General features: G+C 20.2%; 4 protein-coding genes across 4 annotated transcripts; 2 read left to right on the forward strand and 2 right to left on the reverse strand.

Moving 5' to 3' along the window:
• Window positions 1-171: 171 nt before the first annotated feature.
• PGSY75_0927200 (putative zinc finger protein) lies at window positions 172-5,901 on the forward strand (the record flags this gene model as incomplete). Its single annotated transcript, XM_018785680.1, has 5 exons — window positions 172-173; window positions 321-435; window positions 527-656; window positions 864-1,211; window positions 1,580-5,901. Coding segments are annotated over 5 exons (4,917 nt in total).
• Window positions 5,902-7,032: 1,131 nt separating this feature from the next.
• On the forward strand, window positions 7,033-9,126 carry PGSY75_0927300 (putative fumarate hydratase; the record flags this gene model as incomplete). The annotated part of the gene is made up of 1 exon (XM_018785681.1): window positions 7,033-9,126. One exon carries the CDS (start codon window positions 7,033-7,035, stop codon window positions 9,124-9,126), a length of 2,094 nt encoding a protein of 697 aa, XP_018642022.1.
• Window positions 9,127-9,564: 438 nt separating this feature from the next.
• On the reverse strand, window positions 9,565-12,925 carry PGSY75_0927400 (hypothetical protein; the record flags this gene model as incomplete). The annotated part of the gene is made up of 5 exons (XM_018785682.1): window positions 9,565-11,415; window positions 11,689-12,021; window positions 12,129-12,260; window positions 12,347-12,442; window positions 12,689-12,925. 5 exons carry the CDS (start codon window positions 12,923-12,925, stop codon window positions 9,565-9,567), a joined length of 2,649 nt encoding a protein of 882 aa, XP_018642023.1.
• A 323-nt stretch (window positions 12,926-13,248) lies between these two features.
• On the reverse strand, window positions 13,249-14,439 carry PGSY75_0927500 (putative dynein light chain; the record flags this gene model as incomplete). Its single annotated transcript, XM_018785683.1, has 5 exons — window positions 13,249-13,319; window positions 13,487-13,564; window positions 13,853-13,976; window positions 14,221-14,262; window positions 14,416-14,439. The coding sequence occupies 5 exons, from the start codon at window positions 14,437-14,439 to the stop codon at window positions 13,249-13,251; spliced, it is 339 nt and encodes a 112-aa protein (XP_018642024.1).
• Window positions 14,440-15,000: the final 561 nt, after the last annotated feature.

Raw genomic sequence — 15,000 nt, forward strand, 5'->3', positions numbered from 1 at the left:
TATATTTATATATTATTGTATATACATACATACATAAATATATATTTATATAGTTGGTTCACTTTTTATATGTACATGTATTAATTTATATATTTCAAAAAAATATATTTACTACAAAAGAATCAAATCTTATACACAATACCACCTGTTCTATATCAGAAAGAAGAAAAAATGTAAGTCCAAAAAGAAAAGAGAAAGAAAAAAGAAAAAAGAAAAAATAATTTATTTGTATATTTTGTGATGATGTAATTTTTTTAACACACACACATATATATATATTTATATATATTTATTTATATATTTTTTTTTTTTTTTTGAAGGTTATATAAAACTCAGCTCTGTTCATTTTATGCTAAGGGGATATGTGCTCGAGGAAATAAATGTAGTTGGGCTCATGGGCAGTCAGATGTAAGGCCTATGCCAAAATTTTATAAGGTAAAAAGGAAATATATATATATATTTATATATATATATATATTTATTTATTTATATTTATTTATTATGTTATAAATTTTATTTTGTTTAGACTAGAATGTGCTACACATTTCTATCAGGAAGTTATTGTGAAGCCTCAAAATGCACGTTCGCCCACACTGAAGAAGAATTACGAGGCTCTGGAAAAGCTTTGAGATTGTGTACTAAGTTTTTCTTGGATGGTAATAATAAGGAGAGTATATTAAAGTGTTGATAATGAATATGAATAATATATATTACATTTTAATTTATATATCTTTAAAAAATAGACACCTACATATATATATATATATATATATATATATATATTTATATTTATATTTATATTTATATTTTTTTTTTTTTTTTTTTTTTTTTTTTTTTATTTTACCATTTAATTTCTCACTTAGGTTATTGTAGTAAATCTGATAAGTGTCCTATGGCTCATCATATTAGTCAATTGGACCCTTCTGTAAAATTTACGGCAAGCGAATTAATGAACAGAATGTATAATAATGAAGAAACGTCATGTTATAAAGATAATGAGGATACACAAGAAAATGATGATGATAATAATATATATTTTAAAAATGATACATACAAGAATGAAGAAAATAATGTTGATATGGATTATAGTATGGTGAACAATTTTAATGATAATAATTTAAGAGATTCTAAAAATAATTACAAAAATGTTAATATGGATAGCAATCAAGAAATTGAATATGTGACAGAAATTAAGGTTCCCCCCAATATTGGTAAGATCTATGAAGAAATTATAATCACGACATACCAACCATTAACAAATGAAATAAATAAATAAATAAATATATATATATATATATATATATATATGTTTGTTCGTGTGATGACCATATTATTTTTATTTTTCTCCTTACAGACGACGAACTTATTAATCATGACGCAATAATAGAAAGCGGAAAGGAGGTAATGACAAATAATAAGCACATGAATAATAATAATAATAATAATAATAATAATAATAATAGTAATAATAATAATAGTAATAATAATAATAGTAATAATAATAATAGTAATAATAGTAATAATAGTAATAATAATAATAATAATTTAATGATCAGACATGAATATATACATAACCAAGGCAAACTCATTATGAATGAAAACGATAAATATGATGAATACATTTTAAATCAAGACATCTGCAAAATAAATAATATAAAATCTTGTGAATATTATAATAAAATAAATGAAAATATCCATTCCAATGATTATATTTTAAATGGTGATATTGTAGATGAAAGAGAAAAGAAATCTAACCAAGAATACGTATACAATAAAAATGGAGAACCTATTGATACATATAATAATTATGAAACTTGTAAAAATTATAAGATTATGAATAAAAATAGATTCATAAATAATGAATATTATAAAAATACTATTGGTACCATAGAACAAAATATACAAAATGTAGACGGTACAAATTATGTAGGTAGTAATTGCCTATCCACTAATTGTGTAGGTCACTGTTTGGGTAATCATTGTTTTGGAAATCATTGTGTAGGTAATAATTGTTTGGCTAGTAATTGTTTGGCTAGTAACTATTTGGCTAGTAACTGTTTGGCTAGTAACTATTTGGCTAGTACCTGTTTGGCAAATAATTGTTTCAATAACAATTGTGTAACAAATAGTTGTATGAGTAGCAATTGTATGAGTAATAATTGTGTGACGAATAATTGTATGAATAATAATTATTTGAATAATAATTATATGAATAATAATTGTATGGGTAATAATTATTTGAATAATAATTGTATGAGTAATAATTATTTGAATAATAATTATTTGAATAATACTTGTATGGGTAGTCATTATATAAGAAACCACTGTGCAGGAAATAATTGTATAGGGAATAATATATATTCTGGTGGTTATAATTCATTACATAATTATATATCTAATAATAATAATATGAATAATATGAATAATATGAACAATATGAATAATATGAATAATATGAATAATATGAATAATATGAACCATATGAACCATATGAACCATATGAATAATATGAACCATATGAACAGTATGAATAATGTGTATAATTATAGCAATGTTAATAATTTAAATAATATTGACAATATGAATAATTCAAGAAAAATGATACAACATAATATATCATCTAATATGGGTTGTACTATGAAGATAATAAATAAAGGAGAAAAAAATGATATACATATATGTGGAGAGAAATATATATATAATAACATAAAACAAAAAAAAGATACGTTAGAAAATTGTCTTCATGATGAGCATGTGGTTACATATGATAACTGTAAACATGTCTTAAGTAATATATATCATGAAAATAATGTTGTTCATTTTAATAAAGGAAATGAGAGTATAGAAATGTTGGAAGAACTAAACAATAACAACAATAATAATAACAACATTAATAATAACAACAATAATAATAACAACAATAATAATAACAACTACAATAATAATAACAACTACAATAATAATAACAACTACAATAATAACAACTACAATAATAATAATATTATACATTATTCATACAATAATCATAATAATTTTAGTGATAATAACAGACAAGATAATATTAATGATGATAATAAAGAAATTAATAAAAATATACACATGAGTAATAACTGTTTTTATTATCATCATTGTTATAACAATATATCTAATGAAAGAAACATTTACAAAATTGACAAGAAAAATATAGAAAAAAAAAATAATACAAATGAAAATATACAAATGAATAATTTAATATATAATATGAGTAAACTCTCCCTTAATAATATAAATAATCACATGAACAACAAGAATAGAAGATTAACTACATGCCTGCCTATAGTTCAAAAAACATTGAATACTTCTTACAATATTAATAATAAGAATAATGCAAATCATATACATAACATGTTAAATGTAAACATACAAGAAGATGAACAGTGTGAAATAAATATGGCTACAAATATAGAACATTATAAAGAAAATATACCTCATAATAATCAATATAATAATAATAATAATTATTATTATTATAATAATTATCAATATAATACCTCAGAGGGTGATTTAAAAAAATATTTTATTTTAAATAATAAATATTTAATAGAAAATGCAAATAAATATAACAATCAATATATTATATCAAGAAATTGTAGTGCAACTATAAATGATAATTTTATGAAACACCATGAGATGAAGAATGATTATGTGGATAACTATGAAATAAATAATAATTACATAAATAATTATCATATGGGTGTTCATTCTAATAATTCGATTAACGCATTCAACAACTTGAATGACTTTGAAAGGAATGACAACATGGAGGTAACAACATCGGTTGCAGAAAATATCCAAAGGAGACAAATTAATGATATGAATGATATGAATGATATGAATGATATGAATGATATGAATGATATGAATGATATGAATGATATGAATGATATGAATAATATGAATGATATGAATAATATGAATAATATGAATGATATTAATAGTATTAATAATATTAATAGTATAAATAATAATAATTTACTATTAGAAAATATAAAAGGAACTCAACATGTTCATAATGTTGATAATATGTATAATAATATATCTAATCATAACAATGATTACATGTGTGATGGTGCTGATGTTTCTAATATGAACGAGACAGAAATTATGAACACACAAGAGAACATAATAATTAAATATAAGAAAATTCATGGAAATAATTTGTTGCATGACAATAAAATAATAAATGGAAAGGAGGCTACAAGAAAAAATATGAGTAACATAATAAATAATAATGTTATATTAAATAACTGTTCGAAGAAGGTGTGTAATAATGATTTGGATGATGAGAAGGACAAAAATTTACAACATGAGTGGAATAATGAAGAGACAATATTAAATAATTATAATGATCCTATAGATACTAGTAGATGTAAAAATAAACCTAATGAGCATTATTCAGATAAATGTTGTGATAACGATGATATAATTTATTCTGACTTTTCATATAAAAAAAATATGTATACTATAAAGGATAATCATATAAATTATATGAACAGAAAAAATGAGAACCTATATGACAATATGAGAATAAAAAATATGAAGAAGAATATGGATGAAGACTTTATTTGTCATAACGGTTATAGTAATAGTAGTAGTAGTAATAATAATAATAATGATGATGATTATAATAATAATAATAATGATGATGATTATAATGATGATTATAATGATGATTATAATAATGATTATAATGATGATTATAATGATGATTATAATGATGATTATAATAACGATTATAATAACGATTATAATAATGATAGTTTTTTAAGTGATGATTTACATTGTAATATAAAAAAAAAGTTAGAAAGAAACAATATCGAGATTAATAATAACTATGTGCACTTACACAACATGAAATATGGAAATAGAGAAAATCAAATAGACAATATTGATAATTATAATGATAAGGATAATATACTAGAAATATATAATATAAATAATGCAATGACTGAAGGTAATAAATATATGAATAATAATGAAAGTATAGGATATAAGAGTACAAAAAATTCTCATGAGAGTTATTCATATAATATATATGTTAATAAAGTGGATGATAAAAATATGGATACACAAGAGAGCAAAAGTAATATAAACAAACCAAATGTATATAGGAATGAAGAAAATATATATTTATGTGTAGATAATAAAGTAAATGAAGAAATGGTTGATAAAAATTGTAGTGACCAAATTAGTGATACGATAAATAACAAGATGAAGAACAAAATAAAGAATAGATTATTATATGATGAGAAGTTTGAAAATAATAGTGATCCTACATATTTTTTTGACGATTATAATAAATCTGTTGCTTCTTCTTTAGATAAATATAATTATTTGAATTATATAGAAAATACAAAAAACAATTGTATGGCAAATAATAATTTGGATATATATGAATTTTCTTATAAAAGTGAAGGGAGTTTATCAAATAATATATATGACAATGAAGAGCATATAATTCATACAAGAAGAAAGGATTCTTTTAATGGTAATAGGGAAGGTGAGAAAATGAACTGTCAATATGATGATAGTAAGGAGGATGACAATAATGATGATGATAATAATGATGATGATAATAATGATTATGACAATAATGATGATGATAATAATGATTATGACAATAATGATGATGACAATAATGATGATGACAACAATGATGATGACAACAATGATGATGACAATAATGATGATGACAATAATGATTATGACAATAATGATGATGACAACAATGATGATGACAATAATGATGATAATAAAGATGATGATGATAATAATAGCAAACATAGTGTTAAGAGTTATAATCCTTTAACTTACAGTTTTAGTGGTTTATGTGAATGTTTGAATAAACAAGATAATATTTAAAATGAATAAAATCTATTTATAAAACAAAATACACAAAAGTATATTTTGACGCTCTCTATATAAACTCCTAACATAAAAATATATATATATATATATATATATGTATGTGTGTATTTATTTATTTATAGTCCTATTTTATGATTTCATAAAAAAATTATATTTTTTTTTTTTTTTTTTTTTTTTTTTTTATACGATTTAAATAAAAATTTTTGTTCTTTTCTGTGTTTAAAATATAAAATTTATTACGTCAATTTATATAAGTTCAATATTAAATATACACATATAATACATACATATATATATATATATATATATATATATATATGTATGTATGTATTTATTTATAATATTATTTATTTTTTTCATGTATTATTATAATTACTATTTTTAAGTATATTCTCATTTTATATTTTAATTTTTATTATTATCCATTTTGTGTTATACTTGTTGAAATAATATTATCAGTTATATATATACATAATATATAATATTTATTTATATGATTAATTTTTTATTTTTAAAAGTTCAAGCGCATATTATAATTAATGTTGCCAACACAAAAATAAAATAATAATAAATAAAATAAAAGTATTCATATGATATATAAAATATTATATATATATATATTATAATATATATGTGCTTATTTATTGGTATATTAATTTTATGCCAACGCACTCAATTCATATATGTATTTTTATTTAAACATTTTAAAAAACTCTCGAAAATTTTAATAAAATAAAAATACACAGCATCATAAAAAAAAAATAAATAAAATAATATAATAAAAAAGAACTTTTATTATATACTAATAATAGTGCATTATGAATGAAAAAATATATATCAAAAAAAAAAAAAAAAAAAAAAAACATGTTCTACTTTTAAATCAAAAGAAGACATTAAAAAAAAAAAAATATATATGTATGTATATATATGTTTTAATAAAATATTTTCATTTTTTTTTTTTTTTTTTTTTTTTTTTTTTCCATTAAAAAATACGATAAGATATAAAATGTACAATCGAAAATTTTGAAATTTATTCATATAATTATAATATATATATACATTTAATTTTTCATTTATATATATATATATATATATATATTTTTTCCTGTTAATTCATAAAAAGTAATGATAAAGTTTAAAGGAGGTTCCATTTTGTTATCACACAATGCATACTTTAAATATAACTTATATTTAAAAAAAATAAGATGTGTTTACAACAACATATACAGAAGGGATGTGAATACATTAAATAATTTTATAGACATTTTAAGTTTTAGAAATGACGAAGATGATGATATTGAATATAAAAAAGTTGAAGATCTTAGTAAATATATAGAAGTTATAAAAATGAATAAAAGTTCTATGAATGAAACAAAATATTATGGATATAATTTTAAAGATGAAAATAATTTTTTAGATGAACATGGTAATATAAAAGAATATATAAATAATGAAAATAAAAAATTATTAGATAAAAATTATGAAAAAGAATATATACATATTCCACCATTTGTATTAACAAAGTTATGTGAATATGCTTTTAAAGAAATATTATTTTTTTTGAATAAAAAACATTTAAAACAATTACAAAATATTTTACAAGATAAAGAATCAAGTAAAAATGATAAATATGTTGCTATGACATTAATAAAAAATGCAATCATAAGTTCTGAACAAAAATTACCAGGATGTCAAGATACTGGAACTGCTATCATTTTAGGAAAAAAAGATGAAGATATATTAACCACATATGAACATAAATATCTTACCCTAGGTGTATATAATGCTTATAAATATAATAATTTTCGTTATAGTCAATTGTCACCATTAAATATGTTTAATGAAATAAACACAAATAATAATTTACCTTGTCAAATTGAAATATATACAAATATTAAAAAAGAAAAATCACAACAAAATCAACAAAATCAACAAAATCATCAAAATCAACAAAATCAACAAAATCATCAAAATCAACAAAATCATCAAAATCATCAAAATCAACAAAATCAACATCTTAACCTTGTCGAAGATATTCAAAATAATAAAAATGTAAAACATATTAATCATATATCAACAAAGAAACCAAATAATGAACATCTTTATCATGGTCCTAAATATGAACTTATTTTTATAGCTAAAGGAGGTGGAAGTGCAAACAAAACTTTTTTATTTCAACAAACCAAAAGTATATTAAATGAAGAAAATCTATATAATTTCCTATTAGAGAAAATTAAAGAAATAGGTACTTCTGCATGCCCACCATATCATCTAGCAATTGTTATCGGTGGTTTGTCAGCTGAAATGAATTTAAAAATGGTCAAGTTAGCCTCATGTAGATATTTAGATAATTTGAAAACAGAAGGAGGAATTTATGGAAATGCTTTTAGAGATATACAAAGTGAAAAAATTATTTTACAAAAAACTCAAAGTTTAGGTATTGGTGCACAATTTGGTGGAAAATATTTTGTACATGATGTTAGAGTTATTAGATTACCTAGACATTCTGCTTCTTGCCCTATAGGTATAGGTGTTTCATGCTCAGCTGATAGACAAATAAAATGTTTTATTAATAAAAATGGTGTTTTTATGCAAAAGCTAGAACATGAACCAATCAAATATTTACCTGAAATTACTTTTAAAGATCTAAACCAAGAAAACGCTGTTAAAATTAATTTAAATCAAAATATGGAACAAACATTAAAAACATTATCTCAATATCCAACCTCTACATTAGTACTCTTAACAGGTAAACTAGTTGTTGCTAGAGATACTGCACATAAAAGAATTGTAGATCAATTTATTAATGATAATGTTCCTATTCCTGAATATTTTAAAAAATATCCTATTTATTATGCTGGACCAGCTAAAACACCTGATAATTACCCAAGTGGATCCTTTGGACCAACCACAGCTGGACGAATGGATGCCTACGCAGAAATTTTAATGAAAAACAACGCATCACTTATATCACTAGCAAAAGGTAATAGATCCTCTATTGTTAGAAATGCTTGTAAAAAATATAATGGATTTTATTTGGGCAGTATAGGAGGACCAGGGGCCATTTTAGCTAAAAATAATATCAAAAATGTGAAGGTCATTGATTTTAAGGACTTGGGCATGGAAGCTGTTCATTTAATTGACGTTGTTGACTTTCCTGCATTTATTGTGATAGATAACAAAGGCAATGATTTTTATAATCAATGGTTACCATCATAAAAAAAAAGAAAAAAAGAAAAAAAAAAAAAAAAAAAAAATTTCGCAAGTGCACATGATGTTATCAATTTGAAATAATTAGTATAACCAATTATTTGGAAGCATATAAATGGAAAATAAATAAATAAATAAATAAATAAATAAATATATATATATATATATATATATGTATATATTTCCATGCTTGGTTGGATCCATCCATGTGCAACATTACAACATGAATTTTTTTTTATTTTCATTTAAATTAAAATTTTAACATATCATTATAATTAAACATATAAATATAAACAAATATATAAATATGTATTTATATATATGTATATATTTATACATATGTATATTTATATATATGTAAATATTTATATATTTCCTTATATTTCATTTTTTTGTTCATAACTTTTTAGCATTTTTTTTTTTTTTTCTGAACAATTCAGGCGATAACTACTTTTTATCAGATAGTTTAACTTTTGTTAATTTTTTTCCAAATGTTTCTTTATTTTTTTCTAAATTGATCTTAATAGGTGTTGTATTTTTTTTTACCTTTATCACCTTAGAGTTTATATTTTTTTCTGAATCTTTTATTATATTTTTACTTTTCACATTATTTGTATCATTTTTAATCGCACTTTTTAATTCACTAATTTTTCCTTTTATTTCGGTGCTTTGAGTTATACGTTTCTTCATGGTAACACTAGTTTTAGGTTTCATAGTAGTAATATTGGATATTTTATTATTATTATTATTATTATTATCTATTTTATATTTGCTTTTTTTTAATAAAATACCTGTATACATGTCTCTGTTATTTTTATTTTCAATATCATGTTTTACTTTCTTTAAGTTCTCTACAACAGCTTTGTAAAAATCATAACACAATATCCTTTTATTTATGACATGATTAATATTTTCGTTATTATAAATTTGAGGATATATATTTTGATTTTGATTTTGATTTTTATTGTTATTTTGATTATCATCTCCATTTTGATATATTTTTTTATTTTTGCTTTGATTAAAAAGATAACAGTTATTTTCATTACATTCATATTTTAAACAGGTCAAAAAATCATAGGAATTAGTATTATATAAAATATTTGTTTGTTCATCTTCTTTATTTCTTATAATACTATCCCTTTCCTTTTCTATATTTTCTTTACTCATTATTTTAATATTATTCATTTCTTGTATTTCATTATCATGTATTTTTTCTATTTTTTCTTCATCTTCATTAATATAGTCCTTTTGCCAAAAGGTACAAATAAATTTTCGATTCTCACTTTTGATAGTTATATGAATAAACTTTAAAATGTTTAAAAACATTAAACGTAAAGGAATTAATAATTCATCATAGTCATTTGAATAACTATAATTTAGGATGGTTGTAGAAATACACTTACGAAAATCTTCATATTCGTCATTTTCTTCATATTGTTCATTTTTTTCATATTTTTCGTTTTTTTCATATTGTTCTTTTTTTTCATTTTTTTCATATTTTTCATTTTTTTCATTTTTTTCATTTTTTTCATCTATTTTTTGGTCTTTTTCCTTTATAGATATTTTATCAGTATTTTTTTTTTTTTTATCATTTTCATTTATTTCTTCAATATTATCCTTTTTATCCATATAATCAAGTTGATAATTTCCCCTCTTAATTTCTTCCTTGAACACATTTTTTAAATTTTTTAAAAAAATTAAAACTAATTGTATAACTATAGAAATATCTTGTAATATAAGAAGATCAAAGGATCCTCTTTGTATTTCATAAATTATGTTCATTACATTTTTCGTTTCTTCTTGGAGTAAATAATTGCATATCAAAAATATATTTGGATATATTTTTTCATTGTTCAGGTAAAAACACAAATTATTTAAATAATCTATTTCACTATATTCATTATACAAATTATAATTATAAATATCACTTTTCATATATACACTATTATCTTCTTTATCATCATTTAATAATATCAATTTATTTTTCTTTTTGACATCTTGATTTTTTTCTCCTTTTCTTATACTATAGCTATAAATTCCTCTTACAAAATTAAACAAACTTTTATTCATATAGAAAAAATAATATGTTAAAAAGGACGTGTTCATATTAAAATTTAAATTTGAAGGATAACAATAAAAACATTTCTCTTCATTAAACAATACTGTCTGTTCTGCACCTCTTTGTAATATGTCATTCATGTATTCATTGAATTTTTTATAAATTTCATTTGTCTCGTTATTCTTTTTGTATGCATGTCCTTTGTTATATGAAATAAATCGTTCACACTCTCCAATAATCTACATATAAAATGGAATAAAACGAGATGAAATATAAAAAAATGATATATAATAAAATGATATATAAAAAAATGATATATAATAAAATGATATATAATAAAATGATATATAATAAAGTGACATATAATATAATATAATATAATGTCGCTTGAGTAACATTGAATAATATAAATATAAATCATACATATAAAATATACATATAAAATATACATATAAAATATATATATATATATATATATATATATATACTTGTATATATTTATATGTACATACTTTTTTAAACCACTTATTTACAGCTAGAAGAATAAACAAGTACATGTGTTCATGAAAATTAGACTCTGTTAATTCAAACTCTTCAATTATAGTACATAAAAATTGAGGCATATTATTGATTATATATTTGGCTTTGTTTAAATATTTATTTATAATTAATATTTCTTTGAGTTTTTGAGATTCATTATAAAAAGTATTTTCATTTAATATCCTTAGCATATTTTTATGATCATCTTGAAATATATCACTTTCGGTTTTATTATTATTCTTCTTACTAACGTTTGCTGAGAATTTCAATTTTAAAAGGAAATTCTTTCTCTGCTCGTTTGCGTTCTAAATAGACAAGAAAATAAAAAAAAATAATACAACCATTAATATATATATATATATATATATATATATATATTTATGTATATATGTATACTTCTTTTTGTTCCTACTAAGTAGTTATCATTCTTTGTTATTGTCGAGTAGTTCTTAAAGAACACATTTTTATAATATCGAAGCTTATATAGAGATATTATGTTGTAAGGTAAATCTATTTTTAAGTGAGGGTCTATTTCTGGTACCTTCTGTGTTTTCATATGATAAATTAAATTTATTATATATAGTGTATAAAGATATATATTATACATTTTTTTTTTTTTTTTTTTCTTACTTGTTCTTCTTGGATATCATCTTTAATTTTTACATTTGTCTTGGTCAACTTTACAGCCTTTTTTAATTTTTCTTTTATTTCATTTATGTTTTTGTCCTTATAAAAATTAACATATTTTATAAATAGGTGTGAAAGAAAAGAAAAAAAAAAAAAAAAACTATAATAATTGTAAATTATTTTAAATTTTATAATTACATATTTACAATGAATTGAAAAATTTTATAAGAAAATGATTATGATGGATTTAAGAGAATTAACACATAAATATAGGAGTGTATCCACTTAATATATATATTATACATATGTGTGTATTTGTATAATATTTATTATTATTATTATTACTTGCTCTTTTTGTTTTTCCAGTTTTGTTTTGAATTCACTTATGTTATTATGAACCGCATTGTGTACATTTTGTTTATATAGACATAAAATTTTATTTATTAATTTGTTATAATCATCTATTGTGTTTAGGGATACACTTAGAATGTAATTTATGTATTTATGTATTATTTTATATTTATGTAAAAAACATATTAAGCTATAATCAATAATTTTTAATTGTTCATATATGTCATCCATTATGATACGTATTAAAAAATGTATATATATATATTTAGTGTTTATTGTATTTTTAGTATTTGGAATATTTTATGTTTCTACATTATTATATAAATAAATAAAAATGTACACATATATATATATATATATATATATATATATATTTTAAATATAGCGTAATATTTTAAAAATTTGAGGAAAATAAAAAAATGAGTACGTTATGAAATATTATATAGACAGCATTAAAAATAAAATTAAATAAAAATAACAAATATATATATATATATATATATGTATATATATTTTTATAGTATTTATTTTTTTTTTAATCCAAATAAAGGAATTTAAGTTTTTATAGCATATATGCAAAGAATGCAATCTAATGTTTCGTTTCCCATTTGAACACTACAAAGCCCTTTAATATAGAAAATCGAAGACAAGGAGAAAAGAAAAAAAAATATATATATATATATATATAATATGTATGTGTAACCTTTTTTAAACTAAAGAGGAAAGAACTTTCCTTGCATTATTTGTATGTAATAATTTCAGTATAACATACATACATATATATATACAAACCGTCGCAATTTTCATCCCATAAGCATACATTTGATGTCGTTAAAGGAGATCCATTTTTTTCCATCAAAATACATGTAGCTAGATTGTTCATAAAAAAAAAAAAAAAAAAAAAAAAAAAAAAATAGCTAGTTGTTAATAGCTAGCAACATATGAAATAAAAACGTCGATTTGTTATGAACAAAATGAAAAATATATATGTATATATAAATACCTACTTTGATTTACATTTTATTACTTTATATTATTATTTTTTTGTCTTATCAAATAAATGGGAATATTATATATATATATATATATATATATTTTTTTTTTTTTTATGGCATATTATATTTTAATTTTTTATTATTTCTATAATTCATATTTTACCAACATATTTGAACGGCTTATTTAATTTAGACAATTCCTTTAATGTGGTATCCAAAATTTGTGATACCCAAAAATTGGTTTTCTCTTCATTATAATGCATTTTTTCAAGAAATTGAGAAATTGTCTTTAACCATATATAAAAAGGAAAAAATAAAATAATAAATAAATAAGAAAATATAAAAAAGTGAAATGATAAATTGAAACGATAAACTAAAATGATAAATTAAAATGATAAATTAAAATGATATAATTAGGATATGTAGAACTCAAAAAAAGGGGAAATATTCATGAAATATTATAAAATATAATTTTTTTTTTTTTGAATAATTTAATAGGGAAAAAAAAAAAAAAAAAAAAAAAAAATCTACTTGTTTTCCTATTTCTTCCATAAGTTCAATGTCAAATTCGTCCTACATCCATAAATAAATATATGTATTTAAATTATTACACATATGTATATATATATATATATATATATATATATATATATTTTTGGAAAAAAGATTAAGTTATATGTACATGATACTTTCTATAACTTGACGGTATTATCAATAATTCAATACCTCAAACTTATCTGTATCATTCATTATATTAGGATTTTTTTTTTTTAACTTTATTGGTAAATATTAAAAAGAAAAGGGATTTTAATAAACACATATAAAGTTTATTCGTTTGTATATAACTCCTGGTATATTTAACTACTACATATATATATATATATATATATATTTATTCATTTAGGTGTATTTGTTATGATATATTTTTTAATTTAAAGGAATTATATATTTCTTTTTTTTTTTTATATATATACACATTTACATTTTTCTTGTACAATTGTATAAATCCATATATCATACATTTTGTTATATAATAATGAATGAAAACCAAATAAATAAAATCATAAAATAAAATGATAATAATATATATATATATATATATATATATATAACATTAATAAGTGAGCAATAGGTGGATTGTTTCTTTTATATATTTTTTCAACTTTCCATTTTAGAAAATACATATTGTAAAAAAAAAAAAAAAAAAAAAAAATTAGATTATGCACACACACTTAAAAATGATAAATATATATATCCATGTAATAAAAAATTAAAAAAAAGTAATACACATATAATATACTTATAAATATA

This window comes from Plasmodium gaboni, chromosome 9 (genome assembly GCF_001602025.1).
Source record: "Plasmodium gaboni strain SY75 chromosome 9, whole genome shotgun sequence".
Taxonomy (NCBI): Eukaryota; Apicomplexa; class Aconoidasida; order Haemosporida; family Plasmodiidae; genus Plasmodium; species Plasmodium gaboni.